At 38.4% G+C, this 27628-nt stretch overlaps 1 protein-coding gene and 1 long non-coding RNA gene across 2 annotated transcripts; one reads left to right on the forward strand and one right to left on the reverse strand.

The window, feature by feature from the left end:
• Nucleotides 1–171: 171 nt before the first annotated feature.
• On the reverse strand, nucleotides 172–27413 carry ATP1B3 (ATPase Na+/K+ transporting subunit beta 3). The gene is made up of 7 exons (XM_080409602.1): nucleotides 27109–27413; nucleotides 18304–18432; nucleotides 13659–13766; nucleotides 11916–12103; nucleotides 11151–11201; nucleotides 5821–5907; nucleotides 172–2509 (listed from the first exon to the last, which is right to left on the reverse strand). The coding sequence occupies exons 1-7, from the start codon at nucleotides 27215–27217 to the stop codon at nucleotides 2339–2341; spliced, it is 843 nt and encodes a 280-aa protein (XP_080265728.1). The 5' UTR covers nucleotides 27218–27413; the 3' UTR covers nucleotides 172–2338.
• On the forward strand, nucleotides 13773–15861 carry LOC308072559. Its single transcript, XR_013931707.1, has 2 exons — nucleotides 13773–14530; nucleotides 14561–15861. It is a non-coding gene; the product is annotated as an uncharacterized lncRNA (long non-coding RNA).
• Nucleotides 27414–27628: the final 215 nt, after the last annotated feature.

Raw genomic sequence — 27628 nt, forward strand, 5'->3', positions numbered from 1 at the left:
TCAGTGTAATTAAATAGTTTAACACTAGACTCATTACCTACATACACAATACATGCTACTTTTAATAGCTGAACCCTTTCAAAAGTTATTTCTTTCTCCCCCACCCCCAAACTGATAATCTTTATGTCATTATGTCATTAATTAAAAACAAAACAAAACACTTCTACAAACTCTAAGGAGAACAGGAGTTTATTGAGTTCTACCTGTCTGAAAAGTGCTGGTGAGGAGTTGCCATTTCATGCTTTGTCTATATAGATAAGTCGAAAGATAAATTGTTGCAAAAATCAGCTCATTTGAAAACTGTTTCTCCAGAACTTCTTACCATTCCTAAGTGAACACAAATATGAATTTTTTTTACATTAAGCTAGTCCTTTTCATTTTCAGATGCAACATCTACACTTTTAAGTTCCCTCATGACCATTAAAATACTTTCAGGCAGTATTAATATACAGAGAAGCAATTAGTCATATCTTCAAGAACTCAGGTATCCCAACTCTAAAAGTGCATGATTTAAAATATTAGTAATTAAATACTTTGAAAGAACATTCTTATTCGGTATTAATGCATGCTATTATTACAGAAGTACCCACTGCATATTGTAGGAACAACAATTTTTCTTTTGGAGACAACAAAAAAGCATGCTGAATTCTATCAGATCAGTATAAATCTATTTTTAATGAGGTTCAAGACACTGTTCAACTCCCATTAAGAGCAGCTTCCTCCAACTGTGCACCAGTGTAACCTTGCACAGGTGTTAGTTAAAAAGGTTTTGCACTGATGTGGCTTAGACTGGCCTCAAACATTTTCAAAGCAGGGCATTAAGACTGAATCTTGAGTTTTAGTAATCATTCATCTGATTTATTTAAACAAAATATTAAAAACCACTGTAAGAATTGGGTGTAAAAACATGTTATGTAACAAATTTAGACCTAATTAGCAGAACACATGGGTATTTACACAAATCTTGATTTGCTGTGGTCTTCAATATTGAGAAGACATCAGAATGTGGCCCATGTGCTCAAAAAACACCAAGACCAAAACAAACAAATACCCTGGGGCTGAGTAATATAAACCCCATGTCAGCACAACTGCAGAACTTATGACCCAATATAATGGGTCAACTTGGTTTAATGTGAGGAGCAGTCTCAAATAAACCAGTCTGCTTGCAGTCATTTGGGCAACTTAACTCAAAATGGATTTTAAGTTCAGCTGCAAGTAATCCACTCCAAGTCATTAGGATACTTCTATAAAGCAGTTGACGACACCAGTTTTCTAAATGGATGATGAGGAAATACACAGAAAATCCAAGATGAAAGAGAAGACGAAGAGATGAAACATGTTAAAATGATGCAACGAAACAGAGTGTATAAATTAAACAAGAATGTTTAATCCAGACAATCCTTTCTGGTTTTTCTTTTTTTTTTAAACAGAGGTTCTTCAGGGATTTTTTTAATTGGAAAATGAAAGCCTATTCCCACAACAGTGAGGCCATTTTTTCAAGCAGCTCTGTCGTACAACTGTTACCAGGACCCTAAACAATTTAAGTTGTTCTATATTGATATTTCTGAACTAAAAAGTTTTAAAATATTGTATAGATTTTATTTGTGCTCCACATATCGCAAGCGATTAACAACACAAAGAAAGATTCAATTCCTCAGCTAGAATACCAAACTCTATACCAAGTATTACATGTACACAATACTTGCACAGTGACAAGCACAAGAAAGTACTAGTTGAGCACTTACTTTCAGAAATCCATACCGACTCTTAAAATCCATTTCAATTCTCCCATGCCACCCAGTCTACAATTTAAGGCATCTTCACACAACCAGCCATCCACCCACCCACTCCCATACACACAATTTACGTTGGAGGTGTTTACTCTTACAAAAAAGTCACTATGTCAATCAGGTACCATTTATTATTTATCCCTATAACTGTGTCAGCATTGAGATATGACAGTTAAACCAGTGTTAAATCAATACAATATTTACATAGCACAGCACATTAAGCTTGAGACACTCACTTGGGGGATAAAACCACATTTTAGAACAGGACAAAGGTCACCATTATTACGTGTTTGAAAACAGCTATTTACAGGTCCCTATGACATAACTATAGTCTGTACACTGTTCCAATGGGGCAGGCAGAAGCAGGATAGGCATTTATTTTGAGGGATTTTAAACATAGGATTTTGGAAGCATATTATTATGCTACCCTGAACGCCATAAACCACCTTTAACATTCTCCAAGGTGGTCTCATATCCTAGAATGGCATGTCCAGCTGATACAAAACAGACAACACAACGTTTACTTTGTGGAGAATTTTTTACTCCAGCTATTCAGTCATCTGAACTTTGAAGGCAATTCGTCCCAGAAACTTGTCACGGTCATCTTCATTTTTTAAATTAGGTGAGCCCAGGATCTTACACTCAATTGCTATTTCTTCTTTGGTACTGTTGGAGTTAATTGCTAGTTGAACAGCCACTAGAGGCTGTAAATAGTGAGCCTAGTAAACAGAAAGATGGGGAAAATATTTGAGAGACCAGAGTAAGTTAGCATTTAAATTAACATTTAATCTGTCAGAACAGTTAAGTAAAAAGCTAATTAAGAACCCAGCTTTTCAAAGCCCAATCTGACTCAAGACTTTTTTTTCCCAAGTTTGATAGTCTGGTATACACTCTTCATACTATTTCTTAACTAATACATTCAACAATTTATATCACAGACAGTATCTTCAATCCAATTCAATTATGACAACTTGAATTCTCTTGTAAAGCGCCTGTGAATTAAGTAGAAACTTTTTCATCACACACTGTTAAAGCAGCATTTCATCCAATATTCATAAAGTAATTTCTATAATTTATTTATATTTTTTGGTCAACACTGCTGACTGCCGATTAAGCAAAATTATTAATTTTCTTGGTAAAAATTCAGGTAAGCCAGTGGACTAAATATGACACTACAGTATTACACCTGGGTCCAATTTTTCTACAAACCTCTACCTGAAACAGCCTCTGAAATTATAGTCTGCCTTCCTATCCATTCCATTGTCTCCTCTACTGGTTTTGGGTTTGGGTTTATTTTTTTAATCTGCTACAGAACTATTTTAGCACAGTTGTGGTTTTTTGCCAAAAGCCTGACTTCACAAAAACTGGTAAACTAGCTTCCCTCCCAAACTATCTATCTCATTTACTTTTTTGGCAACAATCCATTCTAAAATGTGTTATCTGTTTGATAGCTTTACACAGAAATCTTTCCTTGCACATTCTCATAGTATCCTGGTCAATCATATTTGGTGGAACAATTACAATCCTTGACTCCATTCCCTATAATTAAAATAAAAATTTAAGATTGAATGCAGAATTCATTTATATTTTTTGTCAACCCAATATTGTTTCTCAAGTTCAATTCAATTAGGACAACTTGAATTCTCTTGTAAAGTGACTGTGAATTAAGTACAAACTTTTTTCATCACACACTGTTAAAGCAGCATTTCATCCAATATTCATAAATTAAATTCCATAATTTATTTCTATTTTTCAGTCAACAACGATGACTGCTAAGCAAAATTATTTATTTTCTCAATAAAAATTCATATAAGCCAGTGGACTAAATACAACACTACAGTATTACACAAGTTTAATTTTGTGTTAGATTCCCCCCCTCCATTAACTTGAGACTCCCTGACACATTTTTGTTATCTTTAAGCTATCTTCTCTACTTCTCTACCCAAGAAAGCACTACAGAATACTCAAACTCTCAATTACTAAGAAGGATGGCATGGAAACTGATGTGCTAAAATTTTAATTATGAAGTACCAGTAAGAAGTAGATTGAAGTAACTGCTTTCCTTGGATGGCGATTTTACTAGATCAGAAATTCTCCTGTGCTCCTATAAACCTCAAACTGCGAGGGGAAAATGCAGCTAGGCAAGGCACCCTGAAAATTCTCTGGTTCTAAAGGTGATACCACACTTTAAATGCTACCCGAGTTTTCTAAAAATTGGAAATAAAATTCCTGTGTTTCCTCACAGAAGACTCCTCATTGCCAAGATTTTTCAAATAGGTACACAAATTATTCTGAAGACAGACAATTCTGGAATGGACTTTTACTCAACATAAACTTTGGGGGGAGGAGAGAAGAAAACCAGCATCCTCATTAAACACTACAGATCATCTGAAAAAGGTACAACATCCCCTAAGGTGATTTGGGCTGAGTAGCAAAAGGCAAATAACTATCTTGGAGCACAAAACTGTAAATGTTAGTATTTACAGCTCCTACTTTAGCACAAGAGCAACAAGATTAGTTGAATCCTCTTAACTCCTTTACAGAATAAAGTAATTCAACAATTCCACACTGATATAATATAAAAATTCTGTTGTATAGCCAAGAAATCAATCCAGTCTTGAGTCCTAGTCAAATACCCCAACCTCTTTACAAGTCTTCTTACTGCCTTTTTCAGATACACTCATCTTATGAGAAATGAGCCTCACATAAGCAAGAATCCCTCAAACCACAGCCCCTATCCCACATGATAAAGTGAACATGATAGGACATTGAACCAAAAACTAAAATAAAAAAATAAATATTTTTCAAAAATTAAAGGTTTTTCTTAAGCACCTAAGTCAAGCAAGGAATAGCATTGAGTTTTGCCTGATTTCATTACTCTCATGATCTTTCCTTGTGCATCATTACAGTGGCAAGACAGGGATTTTGTCAGGAAAATTCTTCATCCCATCTTTGGTACAAACTACCTCCTGACAATTCAAGGTCTATTGATGCTGTAACATGAAAGCAAATGCTGAAGAAAAACTAAGTCCTTCCTCTTTAGGAAAAGCCATGTGAGGATAAAAAAAGGTTATGTGAACTGCTGCAAGTAAATATAGAGTATGCTGGAAAAAAATTGATAAAGGAATAATTTAGTACAAAAATAACTTCAGGAAAATTCAAACACTACTGTGGTATATTATGGACCTAATAGATCTATGTTTAAAAAGTACTTTTATCTTAAATGGTGAACAGTGAAGATGTTTATTAGACTAAATAACTCGGTCAATTAGAGGCAATATAATTTTGTATTTGATAGAAGGTATGGATTTTCTATATGTTGTTATCACAAGTTGGTGCAAGAAAATAAAAAATAACTAAATTCAAGTTTGAAAATAAATTGGAATTTTAACTCTATGTATTCTGTGTCCATAAAGTAGTGAGCTTTCAGGATGTTTTAAAACATAAACATTCTTCAATTAGGTAAATAACATTTATGTCACAATATAATGAGGATAAATGGAGCAAGCATAGAAAAACAGATAAGAAAATTTTAAAAAATAAAATCAATCTGCTACCTTGAAGTGCTTCTTCATAGAACAGAGCAAATAGAAAACATGTGCACAGAGCCACAAAGAAATATAATCAGCAATACCGCAATGAATTATAAACTTAATATACTATACAGAAACCCCAGGGATTAACTATCAGAAACTGTATTGCAATCAAAAGAACCAGTCTACTTCTCCTGCCTTTCTCTGAATTCAAAAAGATTCCAAAAGATATCAGTGACCAAAAAGCATCAGATGCCTTTAACACTGCCAGCATACAGCCTCTTCCTCATTAGGACAATGCCCAGTTTATTTCCTTATGTCTGCTAAAGCATCTCTGTAACCCCATCAAGCACTGTACAATTTCTGCCTATCTAATATTCCTTACGAGTACCTCATTACAAAGTTCAAACCTCAGAATCAATCTGATATTAGTAGTAGTAAATGTAAACACAAACAAGACATTTACAAAATTAAGACCATCATTAAGGCATACTTACATGTAAGCTTTTCCCATAGTATGGAAAGTACATTAAGTCAATCAAGCCTTCAGGAGGAAAATAATTTATCTCAACCATGCCTTCCTCCTGTGATTGGAGATAGCAACAGAATTAAAAGTTAGCATCTGCTTACATAAAAATGAATAGAAAATTAGAATTACAACCCAATGATAAAATGCAAGCTCCCTAAAAAAAGGCAACTGAGCTACAAACTCTTAGAATAACTTCCAAAATAGATTTTTTTTTTTGGCAGTTACGTGCTGCACACATCTGCTACAGTAAGGATTATTAACAGTAGTATTTAAATTAGTAATCAAGTCAAGACAGCTTGCCTTCATGTTTCCCTTATGAAAAGGGAAGGGGAGAAGAGGATATTCACTGCAATGAATAATTTAACAACAATCAAAAAGCCCACCATATATATGCTGAAATCCCACGTGTTTACAAGCCAGCCTGTGTATTTTGGTGAAGCAAGAGCACATCCATATTTAAGTTAAAGATGAATTTCTGTTTAAAGCCAGACTTTTAAGCCTATCAAATCTGGAACACTACAACCCTTCACAAAGAACCACAGCCCACTCCCTGCAGTGGTGTACTATTCCTAACATTTGTTCAGCCAGCCTTGGAATACAGGCGACCTAAAAGGAAACCCAGGTTTAAAATGGTGGTTACTAGAGTTTCTGTATGTCTTCACCACCTTAGAGGAACAAACATGCCTTATCACTAGACTGTCCATTATAATCCTAAATCTTGTAATAAGCAGCAGCTACCTACAAAGTTGCTGCCTAATTTCTGACTCGGAGCCACCCAATCTGTAAGATATACAAAATAGGAATATATGATTGAGCTGTCCCAGACAGGCTATCAGCACAGCTGTACACAGACACAACTCCCTGTATACAATATTCCTCAGGGCTGTGTGTGCTGGCAGGATGTCAAACTACCGCAAGTTCAAACCACTAGGAAATGCCCACATCTAACGCGACTTTCTATAATAAGGTAAGCACATTTCCATGATAAAGGGAAATGCCACTAAAACACACACCCAGCCCCACTGCTAAACGTATCTTGGGAACATCGCTGCTTGTTCCGTGTAATTCACAAGTTCAAAGTGTGTTAGTAACTTTCATTGTTTTTTTCTACACTACCATATACAACAGCTGCAATTTTAAAAGGATACACTACACAGTTCAGAAGAGGAGTGCAGTAATAGAACTAAGCAAAAGAGGAACAAAAAGATCAAAAAACAGTAGAGAGTAAAACTACAGCTTAAGAATACCTTCTCCTCACCTCCTCAAAAGAACATACAGCATGTTGTTTAGGATATGGCCACATTCTTGTCCCTTTGCAATTCCTCAATACATATTTATTAAGTATTTTGGACCTTAAGCTAGGAAATATAATTACTAAGTAGAAATGTGTTGCTTTTCACCATTATTTTATTTAAAGCTCATGCAGCTGAAAATACCCACTTTTCAAATACATTCCTGAAATAATGGTTAAAAAAGTCAGAATACAGAATAACATAAGAAAGATAAATAGGAGTAGAGCTTTCTGGAGCAGCTAAACATACGGCACGCATGCAGTCATAAATATATATGCGTTAGGCTATCTATGCAATAGCAAGAGGTTCTGGGACATGCAACTGCCTGTCTCATGCAACTGCTGTGGGGTTTGGGGTTCTCTTAATCATTTAATCCTAATTAATACCTCTACACAATTTTAAAAAAACAAAACCAACTGCTAAACAAGCTGCATTTGCTGAAAAGCTTCAAGAAACAGTCCATTAATGAATGTCACTTTTTCTGCTTACCATTTACAATTTCCACAAAAGAACTGCGGGCAGTCAGCAAATCTAAGAGTCAGACCAGTTACCTGTACAGACAGACTTCCACCTCACTTACTGGGTGTTTATTAAGACTGCGTCTTAGAAAGAATAGTTTTGCAGATGTTAAAATAATGTACAATGACCCAAGGAAAGAACTTGGGCAAGAATGGTCTGTAACCATTTGAGAAGAACAAAATGTATCATTGCACAAGATAAAGAGCAATATCCATTAGTAGAAACTGTAAAATATCTAAGATTTCTGTCAAAAAAAAAAGCAAGGTAACTCAGATGCTGAGTATGCTGACAACAGCAAGGCACAGTGTCATTCATTCAGCCATTCTTCATTCTTGTAAACTAGAAAGTGATACTGAATGCAAAGTCAAGATACCATAGGAAAAGTGCAGGGAGCAAAAGAAGAACTGTCTCACAGGAGAATGTTTGAAGAATACAAATGATGTTTCAGGTGGCAAAGACTGGCAGGATGCGCTGACAGAAGCTGTTAACCTTATTTTGTATTTGAGAGATCTGGCCCCTTCATTAAAAAAAAGAAATAATCCATTCAAAAGTCAGATTGTGTTAAGTCTGGGCAGACACTTGGACAAACCGCTCTCAATATATGTAAAACTAACTATAAAGAACAAGAAATACTTAAAAACACAGATGAAGGGGAAAGAAAAATTCATAAACAACAAATCTACAGGTTGAAAAAAAGTCTTCTCAAAAAGAACGTGATAGTAGGATTTCCAGTCTGCTCAATTAATCCATCTTTGTCACTCAGATATTAAAATAAATTTAAAATCACTAGTAAATTGCGTTTGCGCTATGAACTGCACAAATATGTTTCTATTAAGCTAATACCCAGAACGGGGTTTATTTTCAGAAATGCGTGTCATCTGGATTAAACTTGGGAGTACACCCTGAAATTCTTTTAATCCACATTTGCTGACAGCAACAAGGAAGGAAATAAAAACCCAACACCCAACACACCGCAACAGAGTGCATCGGTTACTTAAGGACTAGGTGAACATCCTGAATAAGAGAAACAATAGAGAAGTACAAATGACCACTGCATTTCAGCTTCTGTTACGAGCCAGCATTTAGGGAACATTCAGATACAGTGGCATACGGAATGCAATTATAAATTCATTTTCAAAAATGCACAAAACCCTATTGGCTATCCTTTTCCATCTCTGCAGGATGGAGTCAATGAAACTCCATCTCATTGATGAGACTCATCTCATTGACCATCAATCAAGAGGGTCACAATTCACATTCTTGCACCAATAAGATCCAGACGAGCCACAAGGTATTATTTTGAGGTAAGCATTCACCTTACCCACTACATAAGAGGAAGAGACCATCACACAGCACTCCTACCCTAAAGACTCACAGAAATAAAACTGGAACTGGAAACAAGGCCTCATAAGCTGATGTGAAGAACAGCGTAACCCCTGAAGCTTAGGGTTTCAATAAGCAAGGCGCATGGCAGAAAGAAGGACTTCTGTAAAAATGAAGCATAGGCAAAGGAGAAAATGAAAGTTGTTGATGCAGCTTTCTTTGTGGTCTACAGAGAAGGATGAATTGTAACCAATACTTAAGCTTTCATAAGCAGGTAAATTGCGATGAGTTAAAGTGGGAATAAGATAAAACAGATGCAAATTGAAAAAGCCTGAGAAGTATTTTCCCTGGTAGTCACTAAAGAACTAATAAGATTAATAATCTTAGAATTTAAAAACACCACACTTGCATAGATCAGAGACATTCTAACTGGATACGGTAAAAGCAGTACTTCATAATTGAAGAAAGCGAACACAAGAAAATACGTACCATAGCACATAATACAATTTATCTGCAAGTATCTCAAAGGGTAAAAAATATAGCAAAAAAAAGAAGTGTACCACGATTAACAAGTTGTTATTAAACTTGCTCTTTCGCTAATGAAATCAGCTAAGAGAATAAGAAAAAGCATCATCTATGATTTGCTTAGCATCGTTTTTATCATCGTCTCATGCAGCATCCACATAAGAAAGCTGAAGAAATATAATAATCATAAAATAGGGCTACCATCAATATTTTATAAATCATTTGAACATTAGTTCTTGACACATCACAAGGAACTTCAGGTGGAAATGGACTGTCCTGGACTTTATTTAGTGTTTTCAAGAAAGACTTGTGAGATGTAAAAGTGCATTCGTTGATGGCACCAAGCTGTAAGTAGTTCAAAATACTTCAGAGAACTGGATCGCATTAAAATGATCAAGAAAAATTACAGAGAGAAGCCCAAAAATAGCAACATGAAATTCAAAGCACTGAACTTAAAGAAAGCACATCTACAAATACAGACTGGGAAACAACCAAAAGAAAGATCTAAATAGTAGAATGATTAAAGTAAAGACTCAATGTACTACAAATGGCAAATTCACCCTGAGAGACGTTATTACTTCCAGTGTGATGACAGAGGGAAAAATTCTGTCATTAACAATACCTCAGCTAGAGGCAAACTTCTGTCCAGTTTGGGATACCACATTACAAAAAACGATAAAGTAGAGAAGTCAAAGAAAAGTACTAGTAAAAGTAGAAGGAACTTAATTGCTTTCTTCTAAATAAACAAATAATTCCTCCAAAAGAACAACGTTTTTTAAGAACGGACACAAAGAATGAGTCTCCAATAAGAGAAGGAATCACCTTTACTTGCAACAGACTATCATGGAAAGATAAAACTTTCAAAGACTCCACAAAAAACAAGTATTAAAATTTATGCCTATCACAGGTATCTAGGATGAAGGCAGGAATACTTGTCTCCTTAATTGCTGAAATTTCCCAGCCTACATTTTTATCAGGCACCTCAAGCTAAAAGCCATGACTCCCTTGCTCAAGCTACTAACTTACCAAGGCTTTCACTGCTCCCCAAGCAGTCTAGGAAAAATATGCAGAAGCCAAGATAATTATTACAATTGCTACAAAACATTGTGTGTAAATCCACTGTTACACAACAAATATGCATAGATTAGCCACTATTTTAAGTAGTTTATACTTGATTTAAAGGCAACTTTTACTTGAACAGCAGTATTAGTTTCCACACTGTGTCTTACCCATCATTTATAAAATTGCCTAAAGGTGCACTTGCAGCATGGAGAAAAAAAAATGAAAATATAGGTTATGAAATGGGAAAACAAAAACACAACTCACAATAAATAAGTAAAATAAATAAGACCACAACTAACATGTATGCATTTCCCTCAACTCTAAAGCACGTCAGGTAGCTCAAATAGGTCTAAGGATGAAAGAACATTAAAAAAAAAGTGTTTCTCTAAGTACACTGAAGAAATTAAAGACACTGAAACTAAACTAGACATAGAGTAAGATGAAAATAAGAAAAAAAGTACAAAGTCTAACAAGAAAGGAAGAGTGAAATAAATGTTTTGACACAGTATATTACTTCACTTCTCATCCCAATCACAAGAAAAATTAACCACACTTATTTCTTACATTCAGAACTGACCTTAGATGTACAGTGTATACGTGGTTCTCCTTCAGGCTTTAATCCAATTATCTAAAGGAGAGAAAGTTAAAATATTTATAGACTTTCTCCCCCTTTCCTGTTTTACAGACTGAATTTGAACTTTTCCCCCACTTAACATGACAGGGTTCATACAAGGACCAAATCCATCTAGCGTCATTTCATATGAAGCAAAATTTTAGACTAGGACTAAGATTTAAAGCATGGTTCAGTTAAAGCTCCAAGTTACAGTGGCCACAGAAAGGACTATTTCCTTATTTTACATTCAGCATGTAACATTAATGGCTCAAACCAGCTAGCAGTTCAGGTAAAGTATAACGTCACTGAAAAGTCAAATACTTACTCAGTAAAGTTTTCATCACCTTATACAGTTCAGGAGTTACAGAATGCATTACAGTCTAATTACATTTCCAGAGCACAGACATGAGGTAGAACACACTTTACCTGCACAGTGGTTTAGAATACATTACAGAGAGCAGGAAGCACAAAACCGAGGGTTTTAAGATATTTTGATGCAAGTAATCAAAGCCAATACTTGTAAGTATTAGAATGCTCAAAAAGCTCACTTCATTGTACTCTCTGAAACACATGAATTGCTAGACATTTCAGCAAGCTACGCTATTCCAGAAATGCTAACATCTTGAGAAACAAGCTGAACATGTATTTTAGTCCTTTTCTACAATCATTTTTCGAACAGTGGTAGTTGGAGCACTTACATGAAGAACTAAAAAACAAGTAGACACTTACTCTGTTCATTTTCACAAGCACACAGGGAGTTCCTTTAGAATAGCCAAAAGTCTTATCTTCCTTTCCAGAGCATTGTCCAAGCTCAGAGAGGTTAAATCGACATGCCTTTTTAACAGCAACATCATTCTGATCAAAAATCCTTCCTGGCGTACAGTTTATGTTTTGGGATTGCTTTGAATCATCATAAGCTATAAAACAGAAATAGCTTGTAAATCAATGGTATAAAGCATGCAAGTAGCCCAAAACTGCAGAAGCCTATATAAACATTTTATAGTTGTTACTTGTCTAGGAGTTTTCTCAAAAGACTATTTGCAGAGCACTATGTCTCTTATATCCATCTTAACAAACACTTTCAAAGCCTACCAAGAAGTGGCACTGTACCTGACAGAATAAAGAGTATTACAAAACAAACAATGCTATCCTGCTTTTCAAATCATATCAATAATCACAAATTCATTAATTTCTGTACATAAACTAATTCTAAACCAAGCATGGATTCTAAACTAATAATGAATTAATAGATAAACAACCAAATTTTTACGTGGCAACTGAACTAGTTTTCCCTCTGCACATGTTTCTTTTATAAATGCACAGGAAAACCTCAAGTATTTCAGTGACTAATATTAAATTGCCTCTACATTTACATGAGGTAGTGTAGCTGATGTTACACTAACATGCCAAGTTGTTTCACAAGTACACAGTTCACATTGTCACAAACATTCACCTATTCACATTTAACATGTCTTGTGGCTTTGTTCCCCTCCCTTACACCCTGTCCCCAGCTAAGCATAAACAAAGTAAAATGGAAAAAGGGAAAGTTCATCCTCAATGCTAGAGTCCAAAACCCACTGAACTGCAGGAGAGGCAGCTAATCATGGAATGCAGCATTCCTCCCGGGAACCCTTGGCAGAGCTCTGAAAGAAAAACCTACCTATAGAAGCTTTTAGTAGGCATCAAAACTACGAATCCAGACAGATTCAAGTATAGCTTGTGTTAGCTAACAAAGCAACTCATGCACACAAGTGAGATCTTACAGCACGTCCTTGATTCTGACTTACAGCTTTCTGGGGGTTAAACTTAGCGATACTCAACATTGATTTCTGTATTACTAGTTTAAGTGTACATACAGGCACGTATATACAACGATGTGTGACTTAAACTAGTGATTTTGCCATCCTTCAGTCTTGTCCTGTTACCTTTTCTCCATGTTCTAAATTCAATGCTTTCATATTTCTGCCTGTAAATACTGCGTATCAGGGTGAAAATGAATAAATTGCAGTTAATTTAATCTTTGTGTGCCTCATTTTCTAAGCAGACAAACACTCAAGTTCTAAAGGATTCTCACTCAATTACCAAGCCATTTAGATGAAGTTAGATCAGTTAAGCCTTGATAAACTTTGCCTCCAAACACAGGACCTGTGTAATTTCACACTAAATTCTTTTGGCAATGTCATTTCTGCATCTGGTAGTATTTAAACAACCATGTCACCAAAATACTGGACTAGGATCCAAAACTCTCCTTTACGTACTCCACTATTCCTCTTGCTCAGGCTCCCTGTCAAATATAGGTACTGATATCTAACTTCTTCTGTAAATTATATACTTTAACAACACATGTTTAGAGTAAGCCTGAACTTGAATCAGTCTTCATTAGCAGTTGGTAACTACAAGCGAAAAAGGAAACTAATGTACTCAACAGTAAGACTCCTGAATTACTTGGGCAGTTGTAAATAACTTACTTACATTCAAGGAATTTTCTAAGCGTAGAAACATACTCTGAATATGACTGGCCGTCACTCTTGTTAAAGTAAAATTCCAGTGCAGTGTCTGGCTTTGGTGAAATCATAAGTCCTTAAAAAGAAAAAGCGCAAGTAAAGAACTAAACAATTTCTCTTCCCTACACCACTCTAACCTACTCAAAAATCATATCCATAAATTGGAAAATACCTATCTGTAAAGAAACATCGATGTTACCCCTAATATTCCACAGTACTGCAAGGTAGTTTGTGTTTAAAGCCAGTTATCAAAATCAACATTACATGAATTTATACTTAAATTCAGTCCAATGTACAACAGCAATTCACAAACCAAACCCAAGTGATTAGAAATAGCAAAATCAGCAACTTAATCACTTTCAATCAAAGAGTTTTACTGATTCACTTCCCACTTCCCATATTCAGCAAATTAAACTTAAAAAAATTGAAAGGATACCCAAAACCACACCCAGAAAACCTCCAGTTAAAGCGATGCTTCAAACCTTTAGGCAGTACAGAGTGAAGCTATGATTATATTAATCTCACAGAAACCCACAAGAAACAAAGTATTTTTAAAAACTTTATAATGCACAAAGATGGCTTGAAAGATTTCCTGATTGAAACAGACAAGCCAAGTTAGTTGTTAGTCCCTTCCCCTTTCTCCTCAAACAGAAAGTTTAGATGTCGTCTGTTTCACGGAGAATACAAGACGCTTTATGAAATCACTGCACACGCGCCACTCGAAGGGGGCATGCCTTAGTCAGGCTGTGGTCACTACCAACGCTCTCACGTTGCCTCCCAGGCTGCTAGCAGGGGACAGTGGCACCCGGGGCTCCCCCACCACTGCAGTGGGGGCCTATGGTGGGCTTCTCCGTGCAGCTGCTGGCTGAGGACAGCGGAATGGGAACAGTCTACAGCCAGGGAGCCAGGATCAGCAGGAGACACAAGGACACAGATTACCGAATGCTGAAGTCCAGCTTTGTGTTGAAGGATGAAAAAGGCAGACAGTGACATGGAGTTTGGGCCCTTCAGAGAGGTGAAGAGTCCTTCTTCCCAGGATACGGGCAAAGAGAGGTACAGGGTTAAATCTTACGGGGTTTTTTGCAGCAGGTGAAAGCAAAAGGCACACTCTCTGCCAATACATACAGCTCCTTACCACCAGGAGCTGTCACTAACACGGATACCTAACGCTAATATTATTCATCACAGCTTCAGTAGCAGATGAAATAGCACTACACCACCAGACACAGCAGAAGAGATTAAATCTGTTCAAAAAGGGGTGTACAATTGACTGCTTTATTCAATATTTATTGACCTCACACTACCTTACAGTAACTCTTATTTAATGTAAATAATCTGAACGGATAAAAACCCTGCCGTCATGATTAACAGATGAGTGTCCATGCATCTGTCTCTTCAAGTATAGCTGAGAACTGACATTGCAGTTCCACAAAAGAAAAAAAACCTCAAACAACGACAAAAAACCAACAACCTATTTTTTATCAGATCAGTTTTCTTCTAAGTCAGACTATTAAAATGGTTTTATCAATGTCAAATTTGGCATCAGGGAAGAAGTTGCAATTACAGCAGCAACTAATTGTATCAGCTTAGGATAGCATGTAGTTTCCTATCCTTCGGCAAAACCAATTAAAACTACATTTCCAAATGAATAAAATTTAAGCCAGAAAACAAAACTCATTCTCCTTAAAAAAAAAAAACAAACAACCAAACAGTTCTTCTTTATATAAAATAAACATTTAATAACATAAGACTACAGTGAGAAGATCAAGTCAGATAAGCTGTCTTAATGTTGGATTCTAAATACATTACTGTAGTTAATCAATCACAGTAAGCTTTTGGAAAGCATTTATAAAGTGCAATTAAGCAGCCCAGGTCTATAAGGTTTCACTTATAGAAATGACCAAGCTTTTCAGCTGGAGGCAGAAATTATTAGAAATACTTTAAATTGGGAAATAATAAAGATAGATACTAGAGATTTATCACAAACACCTTTTAGATTCTAAAAAAAACCAAATATTATTTAATGTTTTTTTTACTCTACCATTTTTGTAGAATTTCCAATACATTATAAATCCTCCTTTCTGCATTAGCAGCAGTTAAATTATTTCCAGACAAGCCACAGCAAAATGCCTTAATGACTGACAATCCATATAAAACTACAAATACCATTTTTGACTGCAAATTACTGTGCACCATTACAGTCATCTTCTGGCCTCCACATTGAACTGGGATTCAACAAAACACAAGATAATTAGTAACAGGGCTGAAATATCACCAAAGGGGTTTTACACACTAAGGGGTTTGGGGGGACAAGAGATTGTAATTCTCTATAGAATTATACTGTAAATGAAGGACTTGGATGCTGTTTTTCAAAGTGAATATGACAATGTAACAAAACTGCTCACCAATGAATGAAACAGTAATTTAAAGAGATTCACGGCTTCAGGGGAAATTAAAAAAACCAACCCTAAGAGGAAAGGACTGCTCCAATTCCAGCGGATCACAGTCTGCCTTGAGACTACTGGTGTAAGCTCTACAGAAAAAGCTATTTGAAGGACTGATGCAAGGACTGAGATGCAGGATTTGGGCTCTTCTAGAACAGAATTAGCAGCCTCCACACAGGATCACATCTAGGACTGTAATAGAGATTACATTATCCTACAATTCCAAGAGGGATTTTAAAAAAAAGTTTTTTAAATCATCTGGATTTGATTGATACTATTATATCCCAGTGTACAATGCAAGTCAAATATCAATTACAAAATAAATCAACTGTGAGATTTCCAAGTATGTTAAACACAAGAGTAAAACCTTTGACCTACGCCATCCAGGTTTTGTGTGTAGAATTTTTTTTTATAATTTAAAGTTTTACAGCCAGGAACATGACATGTTTCACTGCAAGTGAAAAATGACAGAGTTAAAGAGAAATATTAAAACAGAAATAAGCAATTTTATTAACTTATGAGTAATTAAAGACATCATTAATAAAAAAATTAATTCAGAAATGTTAAAGAAATTCTTAAATTAAAAACTAATTGTGGCATACATACTTTTTCAAACAAACGTCCCTTATGACTTATTTCAAAACAAAGGAAAATTAATACCCTAAACTGCAAGAGGCATGAGAAAAAAAAAGTCACTCGAGTCCAATCACAGCTCCCCACAGCCTCCACCCACTACCAAGGTTCTGACTACCACAAAGGAGATGGGGAAAAATAGTCAACTAGTCCACCTTCTCTTTTTTTTAATCTTTCCCCCCCCCCTTTTTTCTTTTTTAAACTAAGGAGGTCTTTTGTAATGATTATTATTATTATTTCCAGCATTTAGCCCATTCTTAGCTTGAAAAAACAGTACGAAACCTCAATAATCCCTTATAAGAAGAGGACGCTTGTTGGAGAAGGCCTGAACACCACATCAAAACTAATTCTGTTCAGAATCCAGACACATTTACCACACCGGCCCAACTGCAACTTGCTCTCACAAAGGTTACTGTATCATCACAAGATGAAGAAGCTGCAAGATGCTGGTTAATTTTAAGAGTTTAGAGTCCAAAAAAAGGAAAAGGCATTTTAAAAAATTATGTCATCTAACTTCTACCAAACTATTCATATTGCACAGCCGTTTAGTTTTGTTGTGTTTTAGACATAAATTTTGTTTCTAAGCAAAATTATAAAATTGGAGATATCAAATTTTCAGGTGGCCCAATAATTTATATACATGCATATACAAATCAAATACACATTCTCCAGAAACAGTAAATAGCAAAAACTAACTTATAAAATAAATAAAAAGAATAAAAAAAGGAGAGGAAAAAAAAAAAAGGGGTGGGGGCTGGAGAAAAAAAAAAAAGACAACCATCTTATTATTAACTTTATTTGTACCACGGTTTTTTTTCTGTCACTTATAGGTCCATGAACCCCGAAGTGGGGCTGGATGGGCATGTACACAAAGGAAGCAGTAGTCCCAGGAAACAGGACACCACTTTCAGTGGCAGCTACACGTAGTGTGCACTTAGCTTCACCATAAAACAGGACACACTCTCTTCAGCAGAACCCTACATAATAGGTCAACAACCCCTGAAATCCACAGACATTCCATGTCAGTTGAAAGCTATCTAATTCTATAATGAAAACTCTGGAGATGCCTTCCTATCACAGCCCTTACACCCTCTCGAGCAGATCACCCCCATAGTACAGCCTTCCTGTACTTTCTTCAACGTATCAAATACTAATCACAGCTGGCCTTCCATCTTATCCAAGAGAACTGGTTTATAGTATCTTTAAAGCAATTTGATTAAATTAAAATGCCGCTTTACAACTGCACACTGTGTGGATGTGCAGGTAAAATGGCAGTCTACATATGTAACAAATTCAACTGAGAAGAGCTTAGAGAAAAAAACAGCAAAAGTTAGCACATACACACAAAAAGCTACCGACTGAATTTATGCTATAAACATATATAATTTGCCTCACAGCAAGTTTTATCTTTGAAATCTGTAAGTAATTTAATAATAATCACAGTTTCCCATAGGCAGTTCAGACTTCAAACAAACTCTCAAATGAAACTTAGCTGTTAAAACAGACAAAGGCTTATGAAAAAATAAATACGCTTACCTGGACTAGAAATCCGGTCACGATATTTTGGTATATCACTGCTCAGTGTCTGAAGCATAACCCACATTGTGAATGTGAAGAGTGCTGCTAGGAAGCCATAAAATACCAGATAGAATAGTAAGATCAAACCTGTAAAGAAAAAACTAAAATTACTATTTTCATTTCAGCTAATTACATTACCTATTTTGAAAATCAAAATGGGAAATAAGCAATACAACATTGGGTTTTGGTCACGCGTATGTCCCCAGTCCCTTGCCACTCCTAATTGTAGTTATAAATCAATATGCCTCTAGAATACATATGTATTGCATAGTGAAGAATAATGCATGCAAAACTATTTTCTTTATACTTTCTGGCTCTTAAAGTTTACAGGGTTTCTTAGCATCTTCATTTTTAGGAGAAAAGCATTAAAAACCACTCTTGAGCTACACAGGAAAGCTGATAAAGATGATGAAGCAGTCCATTAGAAAAAAAAAATAGTTTAAGGGAATCATAGTTCTCTATCTGGAAAGGGGTTGTAGGGAAGATGAAAGAACTGAGTGAAAAGATAAAATTGTTACACTGGATCCAGAACAGGTAGGGATTGGTGCTTTAATAACGTAGTTGATATTTGAGAGAGCTCCACACAGAGCATTCATTCACACATACGTCCTGTTACAAGAGACTTCAGGTGAAAATGCTTTCTGCTGCGTATTTTTGAAAACAAACCAAGCCTTCTATTCAAACTTATCACAAGCCTTCACCCAACACATCCACCTGCTTTATCAATCTACCTCTGGGACTCCACAATGTTCCTGGAATTCACCAATTACACAGACATTACTAGCTTCAACTTGACAGTTGCTTAACAAAGAGCTCCTCAAAACCTGACGAAACAGCCTATTACACCACTGCACCTCTCCATCACTTAGCTGCAACAAGTCTCTGAGTGAGAACACTACTTAGGGAAAGAGCTTGAAAACTTGCTATGATGAAGTGTTTGTATTCCACACACACGTGCGCACCCTTTTTTTCCTTGTGCATGCACAGACCTCCACTCTGGATACACAGATCAGTCCTTTACTGCAAAGACAAGGTAACAGCCAGACCAAAGTTACCATCTTACTTTAGAGATAAGGACTCAGATCAGCTGCAGAGATTTTCAAAGAACCTTCTGCCCTTTTTCTCACATGCATAAACCTAATATCAAAGCCTTTTAAAATGTGGGGCAGCTCGATTATTTTAGTAACTAAGTTTTCAAACAACATTTCGTATTCTTGCATTATTTGGTTTTTGACCCTGATGGACCCATGTTAGTGTCTCTCATTAAAGCAAAAAAAACCCCAGCATACTGTTTGCTACATTTCCTTGGGTTTGTTTCCAGAAGTTCTGAGAACATGTACTCATGATTACCATTAGATTATTTTTTAAAATCTTGTTTACCTAAGACAGTTCCCAACTAAAGATGAAACATATAAACTACATGGATGGAAGACTTACTAAAAGACATTTAGATTAAACAGATTTTTTTAAAATTAATTGAGTATACAAAACTAACCTATAAAAAGAGCATGTTATCCTGTTTTTAAACTGAACACTTGAGACTGAAGGACATGTGCACAGACAACTGTCAAAAACAATGGGAGTTATACAAGTATTGAAGAATACAAATGCTTGCACAGGTACCAAAACCATACTAATTCAAAAACACAACCAAAGGATGACACAAATTCAATTTTTATAAAATATTCTACCTATAAGGCTGCCATCAGGAAGCCAAAGAGGTATAACTCAGGTCAAGAAAATCACATCAAAACAGTTATGCAACATTCTACCACTGACACTCGCTTATATGAGAGAATCAAGTGCTGTATTTTTCACCCTTCCACAGAAAAGAAAAAATTAAAAGCAAAAATGACTGTACTCCAGGGATATGTGCTGGAAGATGACAGAAGGAAGCCTAACCCCTGGCTCCTGTCCCAGAAAACTATGCCTGCATTTTGCACGGAAATATTTCCTAGTGTGCTACAGCCCCCAGTAATCCATGACTGCTGAAGATGCAAATATTCTATTTAATTCTCCTGAAAGAACTCAGTGTACATATATTAAAATAACGAGGTGGTTCCCAAATTATCTTTACCATAACACAAGCTCTCTACAGCAACCAGCTGAATGTTAGTGGATTTTGGTTTGGTTTTAGTTTTCAATTTCACATGTTGAGAAAGTTACTTCCTAATCTGCAATAATCTGAAAGTGACCAGTTGTTTAAAATACATGTGGGAACCACCGAGATGTAAAATACAATGTAATATATAGAAGTAGCAAAATACATGAACACAAGAACAAACTCTGTAACGAACAAGACAGCTAGACAGCTATTATAAACTATTTCTAAGGCTATTTAGAAGCTGAAAAGCAAACAGTAGTAATAAAAACAAACAGTAAAAGTCCTAATCAACAAAAGCTATTACAGAAGTTGCATCTGTATTTGGCACACCAGCAATCTGCTTTATCTATAAGCTTACAACTGCTTTAACTGGATCCAAAACAGAACAATGATCTTCTGATTAACAGCCTATGTATTTTGGGTATCATGCACAAAACCAAACAGCCTTACAAAACCTTTGGTCAGCTCTCATTTTGATCCCTACAAGTTAATAAATTATTGAATACACTTTCATCAGACAATGCTAAATTCTAAGTATACTTTCCATCAACTGACCAAGGCATTCATCAACCAGTTCCAATGTAACAGAAAAAAAGTTTGACGTGTAAGACAAGACAAGCACCTTCTGTGGCAATTAGCATAAAAGCAAGGAAGGCAGGGAAATTTTTTCACAGAGCTATTTCAGAACGTACATGTATTTTTATTTCCAATAGATGATGTCTAACTTCACCAGGTAAAATACAAATTTTTAAAAATCCCTGCCCACTTGTTTACTGCTGATGGGCATGCACTTCTAAGGAGACACGGCCCATAGCACCGCTTTGGGCCAATACCGTGACACCTGAATACTGGTCTTGGACCTCATTTTGAAGCACCCTGAAGAGCGGACCCAAGCCTGCTGCAGCTCTTTGCTACCTCAGGCTCCCTTGAGGCAATGGTACCTTGCCACCCACCCAGCCTCTCTACTCCAGCAGGGAAGGGGGCTGCTGGGGTCCTCCTCCCCTGCCAAGAGCTGCAGCGGAGTAGAACTGCTACTGGGGAGCCCTCGTGCCCACAGAGGGAACATCAATACTGGGGAAAACGGGAAGGATCCCAATGTCTACAACACTGATTGACTCCGCGGTAAGACTGCAGTGCGAACAGTCACTGTTCACAGAGTCCTTGTCCCCCCCAGGAACGTCATAACTACCAGGGCTGCAGCAGTAACAAGGCCAGACAGTTTCTATTCACAAGCCCTAAAATCCCACTAACCTCCCTCAGTCCAGGAAACCATGTGTGCACACACACACAGATTCCTCTTAATCTTTAATATAGCATGTAAATGCATTGCAGAACACTGACCACTGAACTGCCCCATTTATGCTACTTTGCCACATTAAAAAGGAAAAAACAAAGAACAAAAAACCGCTCTGCAACTTCCAACAGCTCCAAACTGAGTAAGCTTCTCTTTGTGAGCCTATTAGCATTAATTATCCTAAGCTAATCACATTGAACAAGCCATAACCTGTCAAGAAGCTCTGCCAAAATAACTTCACGTAACACCAAATTTCTTGTCAGGAAACAAGATGTACCCAAGTAACAGAAGCAAGCTATCCTCCACATTTACTCCAAGGAAAGTACAGCTACCATGTCTGATATACAACTCAATTTAATTGTTGCAGAACATCTTGCTACACCAAACCCTTCGAGTGTCTCAGTCTTTGATACTAAAACAATCACACACGAAAAATGTCATAACCAAAATTCTGCATTACAATTTACCTAGTTGGTTTGTTGGAATTTTTTTTTGGTGTTTGTTTTTGGTTTGGTTTGGTTTTTTTTGTGGTGGTGGTGGTAGTTGTTCTGGTGGGTTTTTTTCTTTTTCTTTTTTTCCAGGCATCACAGTAACAAAAACCCTTCATACCCTAACCACATGGATAGGCAACAGTCAAATCTGGAAAAATGCTACTTTGGAACCAACATGTTGGAGCCATCGCTAGTTGGAGTTGATTTGCAGGGATCAAAACACTTCTCCACTATGAAAATTAGAATTTCTTATTCCAGTAAATACAAGGTATCACATACCTGGCCATCATTTCCTTGATGAATACAAACTTTACATGGTAAAAGTGACAAAAAGCATGTCAATCTGGCATAAACCAGACTGGCAGATCTACCTATATGTAATACATAGGTAGGTATATACAGATACCAATATAAACACTCTCGCACTCGCAACTGACATGGAAGAAACTATTCAACGCTACTTGCAAGAATGAAAATGAAATGCTGCCTTCATGGTTTGATGGATCCCATGCTGCATTAATCCTACCACATGCATGATCATTCTTCAGTATCTTTTAACTAGTGGGATTTAAATACCCAAAGTTCTGTTACTAGTAACTACCACCAATGCCAGCAACATTAAGAAGGGCTTTTGGTCCACCTGCAGATGGTGGATTTCCTTGCCTTAAACTAATGCAACTATACATATTAGATAGTCACTAATCATGTTTCAACTTTATTCCCTACACACCTGAGAATTACTGTTTTCCAAATTTTGAGGCTGGTGGGAGGAGTGAGAGGAGGAAAGAGGGAAGGAAGACTTCAGGAAGAAATAAAACTTTGGTCCTGTGTTAAGACTTTATTTCACAGTAAGACAGGGCTCCACATACAACATGGCTAAACACTTCAGGAGAATAAAAACTGTCAAGTGCAACACTTGCAAAGAAATCACAAAAGCCAGTGCTTGATGTCATGATTAAGCATTTACAACACAAAAAAACCCCAAACTCCCACAATACCCTCACTGTACCACCACAGCTTACTGACATGTGCAACAAGAGAAGGCAAGCCTTCATTCTTCAGAGCAATTGGTGTCATGGAAAATAAAATATTCTCCTGATTTCTCAAATATTAATTTCTTATGATAGGCAGTATCATGGAAAAGTTTAGTAAGATTTTGACTGCAGTCATATTCCTGGCTGTGCAGGAATTTTTCCATGAACTGTCCATCTGTCACAATAGAAAGAGAGAGCACTGTGTCTCTCTCCAATTCACAACCTGGTCGCGTAAGCGCTCCTACTGCAGTGGCAGACAGCGATGCCAGAATGTAACTAATAGTACACTACCTGTGAAGAAATCTATATCACAACAAAACACTGCTCAATAAACTTAACTTATAAACAACACAGAAGAACCAAGTCAGAAAAACAGTTAAAACTTTGACAGCACCTTATGTCCCAGCAAGAACTCAGTGAAGACAAAACAGAAGCAAAACTGGACCTTTTGTTACAGCAACCGACAAGACTGTACATCCATTGTCGTGGTGGTAAGCTTTCCTAAAAAGGTGTTTAGTTTTGCTGGTGGGGTCTTTTGTGGGGTTTTGTTTGATGTGGTTGTTTTTTTTTCAAGCACATATTTGTGCACTGAAGGATACAGCTAAGCATTCAAAAGAATATTCAGTATCTCTGAATTTCTATGTACTTCAAGACAATGCCACCTCTACCCTGAACTCCTTGACACAACTAACTTTACAGCAAGGCTTAAACAGGCTTGACATGGCACCTAGTGTGACCATAAACCAAGTATTGCTAGACTCTGTATTGCCTTCCCCCCCCCAATTTTTCTGTCACCTCACGTAAAAAGAGTTTACCGTCCATGTTGTCAGATTACATGCACATTTGATCGTGCAGTTAGCATCCCATTACAATACTTTCATGATGACCTCACTCTGTTCTTGCTATGACTCTAGGCAGGCACAGCACCTTGCCATTACAGGCAGAGCCAGATGCTAATCTTCATTTTACTTACAAGGACGGCCCCACATGGCAGTTTTCCAAGTTCTCCTTTCTTTGCCCTACCTGACTAAACCCCATGTGGAACCCCAGCACCAGTCCTCCCCTTCCCATCATCTCCACAAGGACTCTCAGCACCCTCTATACTTTGTTGCTGAGAACACCACCCACTCATGTCATCAACAGTTCTTACCAGTATTTTCTGTCTCTTCAATATGACAAATGATTATAGCAGATAATAAAAATGTGAGGGTTTTGGTAGGCGTTTTTTGGTTAGATTTGGATACTGCTTTGTGAAAGATTCAAATTGAATCATCCCTCAAGTCTGCAAAAAGCACAGTAAAAATCTCTCATTTTTAACAGCAAGAAACAGGTTTTTTACCAAACTGTAAAAGGCAAACTCTTTACCAAACTCTAAAAGGCAACATACCTCTGTTACATGACAAATTAGTATAGGAGCTGCATGTGTTTGATATTTTCAACAAATCCTGGTGCAGAAATGGCAGAGAAAGATGAGTACTCCAGTGCCATAGCACTCAGATTCACAGAGAATCACTGCCTTGTGGTTAATTTTCATGAGCCCCCAGGACTGCATTAGACTAGGGCAAAATGCTAGGGCAAAATACTGTGAAAATTATTTAACTGTTTCTCCGTTGCTTCTGTCTTATTTCTGTGAGGAAATTGTTTTGAGACAAGAGAAATATGCACAGAAGAATCAGAGCCAACTGAATTCTTATAATGCTGCCCCTGGAGACACCACAGCCCAGCCGACTGGCAACCAGAGCCCTCCTCTCCTACCTCCCCGCCTTTCAGAGGGTAGACTGGCAATAGAAAAGGAACAACAGTCAGTGAGACTGCTCTAAGCTCGCATCAGTTCGGCAAGGGCAGAAGTGGGACCAAACCTCGCATATTCTTCTATGCCAACAGAGCCACTCAATTAGTATTCTGCAATTAAAAAATAAAAACCAAACAGAAAGCCACACATCACCTCCCAGAATAGTCAAAGACTATCGTTTACTTTATACATATAATAAGCACAATATGTTCATCACAAAACACTAGGACAAATAAATGTGGGGAAAATAATACACCGACAATTTATAGTGTTGCTGAACAAGTCACTTCTTTAATGTCCAGGCTAAGGAAAAGGTACATAGCATTAACCAGATACCAATCACCCAAACCATTTAAGAAAACTTATTACAGTAAGTAAAATTACTCAAACTACTATCTAAGCCTACACATACCTTCTCCATATGGAAAAACATCTTTTAACAAGGGAGCTGGCCATGGAAACTCTATTACCAACTTAAGTCCTATCAATTTCGAGTGTTATCTATTGGCCTTGGACTAGCACAGACTAGTAACATTGTGACTTCTACGAGATAGCTTTAAACCCAGAAGGTTGTTTCAACTTCACTTTTTAAAAAAAGTTACAAGCTATTTCTAACGTGCCCACAGTCCTTGCGCTCGTCAGATTCACGACACAGATTTCTGCAATCCATACACCCATTCACCCAGCCCACACACTTGAGGAAACCTGCCCGTACAGAAAAGATCACTAGACAACAGCATAGTGGAAATTTCCTCTCCTTTGCTATTCAACTGGCAGAGCAGCTCGCAAGCTCTTATTTCCATCTGAATGGAGAAGAACTCATGTCAGTGCTAGGGCCCTCTCTTGATAGACAGGAGACATTGGCACCGCAAAGAAAGTGCACCCCATACATAGTCTGCTTAAGGCTCCTCCTCAGTATTTCAACATTAGTATTCATTGAGATTGTGTCAAGGCCAAGGATGTATTGGCCTGTTCCTTCACGCCATGCTGAGATTCTTGTTGGTTTTGTAAGCACAACTATTAAGTATCCCAACTACATCCAAGTTTTGGGAGGAGACGCAGCATTTTCTGAAGTCAATAAATATGTCCCGTGAGGACTGAAGAAACATCCTAATATTAAGCATTTATACAACTGTTTAATATGAGAAAACATACTGAAAAAATCCAAATATTTTTATTGGAAGCAACGAGATTATGATAACATGGTTTCCAGCTCAGAGGAAAGCAATGGGAAGACTACCTGAAAACAGGAAAACAAACACTGCCTTCACAAGCTTGACTTGAGAGCTCTCATTTAAAAGCTTCGCGTAAAAAAAATAAAGGGCCCGGAAGCCTTACGCTGGAATAAATTTAGCACAATGACGCACAACGGCACACAGCAATCGTTCTTTTGTGGGCCATCTGGAACCGGGGCTCCTAAACTTTTGGTTTGGCTTGTTTTTTTGGTGGGTTTTGGGTTTTTTTTTTGCTTTCCCTCTCTGATCCGCAGCTACCGTCTAGAAGTACAAAGGCAACGGGCGCTCATTCATTCTGGGTTTCCTGCGGTGCTGGGGAGCGGGGGGGGGGACGGACGAAGCGGACGGGATGCAGAGCTGCACCGATACGCACGACGCTGCCACCGACGGGGGGCGATGGGCGCGGGGTGGGGGGGCGGCCCCACACCTCGGCGGCCCGTCAGAGCCGCACGGCGGCGGCCCCCGGAGCCCCCCCGCCGCCCCCCCGCGGACCGGGCGGAGGAGGAGCCTGCGCGCCCGCTCTACTGCATTTGCGTACTGAGGCGGGAGAGTGAGTCAGCTCGGGACGCGCTCCCAGAAACTCCTCTTCCTCCCCCGACCCCCACCTGCCCCGGGAGGCGCCCCCACCCCCCGCCGTCACGGCCGGCGCTATTTTTAGCCCGGCGGCGGTTGCAACGGTTACCGGGGCGCGCGCGCCGCGGCCTCGCGGGCCGCCTCACCTGGCAGCCGCGGCCCCGCGCCCCCGCCAGGGCCCCCCCGCCGCTCCCGGGGCGCCTCACCGCCCCCCCCGCCCAGGCCCGCGGCAGCCCTTACCCCAGCTCTTCGCCGTGCGCCCCAGGAACTCGCCGCTGTTGGGGTTGTAGACGAACTGCCGCCACTCGGCCATGCTCTGGCGGAAGGGCTTCTTCGTTTCCTTGGTCATGGCGAAGCGAGAAGCGGCTGCGTCGCGCACCCCGGCGGCCGAGCCTCCCAGGCAGAGAAAGCCGCAGCGAGCGCCCGCTCCCAAGCGCTAAGTAACTGCCGCCGCGGCGCCCGGCGGGAGAGCGGGCGGGGGCCCAGTCACGCAGGGACCTTCCCTCTCCCTCCCCACCTCCGCGCCGAGGCGGGACTCGCCGCGGCACCGTTCCGCCCGCGCCAGCCAATCGCGGCCCGCCGCGCGCACGCCCCCTGGCGGCCAGCGGCACCGCGCCTGCGACGCGGAGGTCCGGGGGCGCGGCGGCACGCGGCCCGGCCTCGCGCCCGCTGCGGCGGTTGGGGCCGGTCCCGCTCCCCGCCGCGGGCGGGGGGGGTGGGGTTGGCTGTGGCGCCTCGGCGCCGTTACTGAGGCGCACCG

Source organism: Falco punctatus, assembly GCF_963210335.1.
Source record: "Falco punctatus genome assembly, chromosome: 13".
Taxonomy (NCBI): domain Eukaryota; kingdom Metazoa; phylum Chordata; class Aves; order Falconiformes; family Falconidae; genus Falco; species Falco punctatus.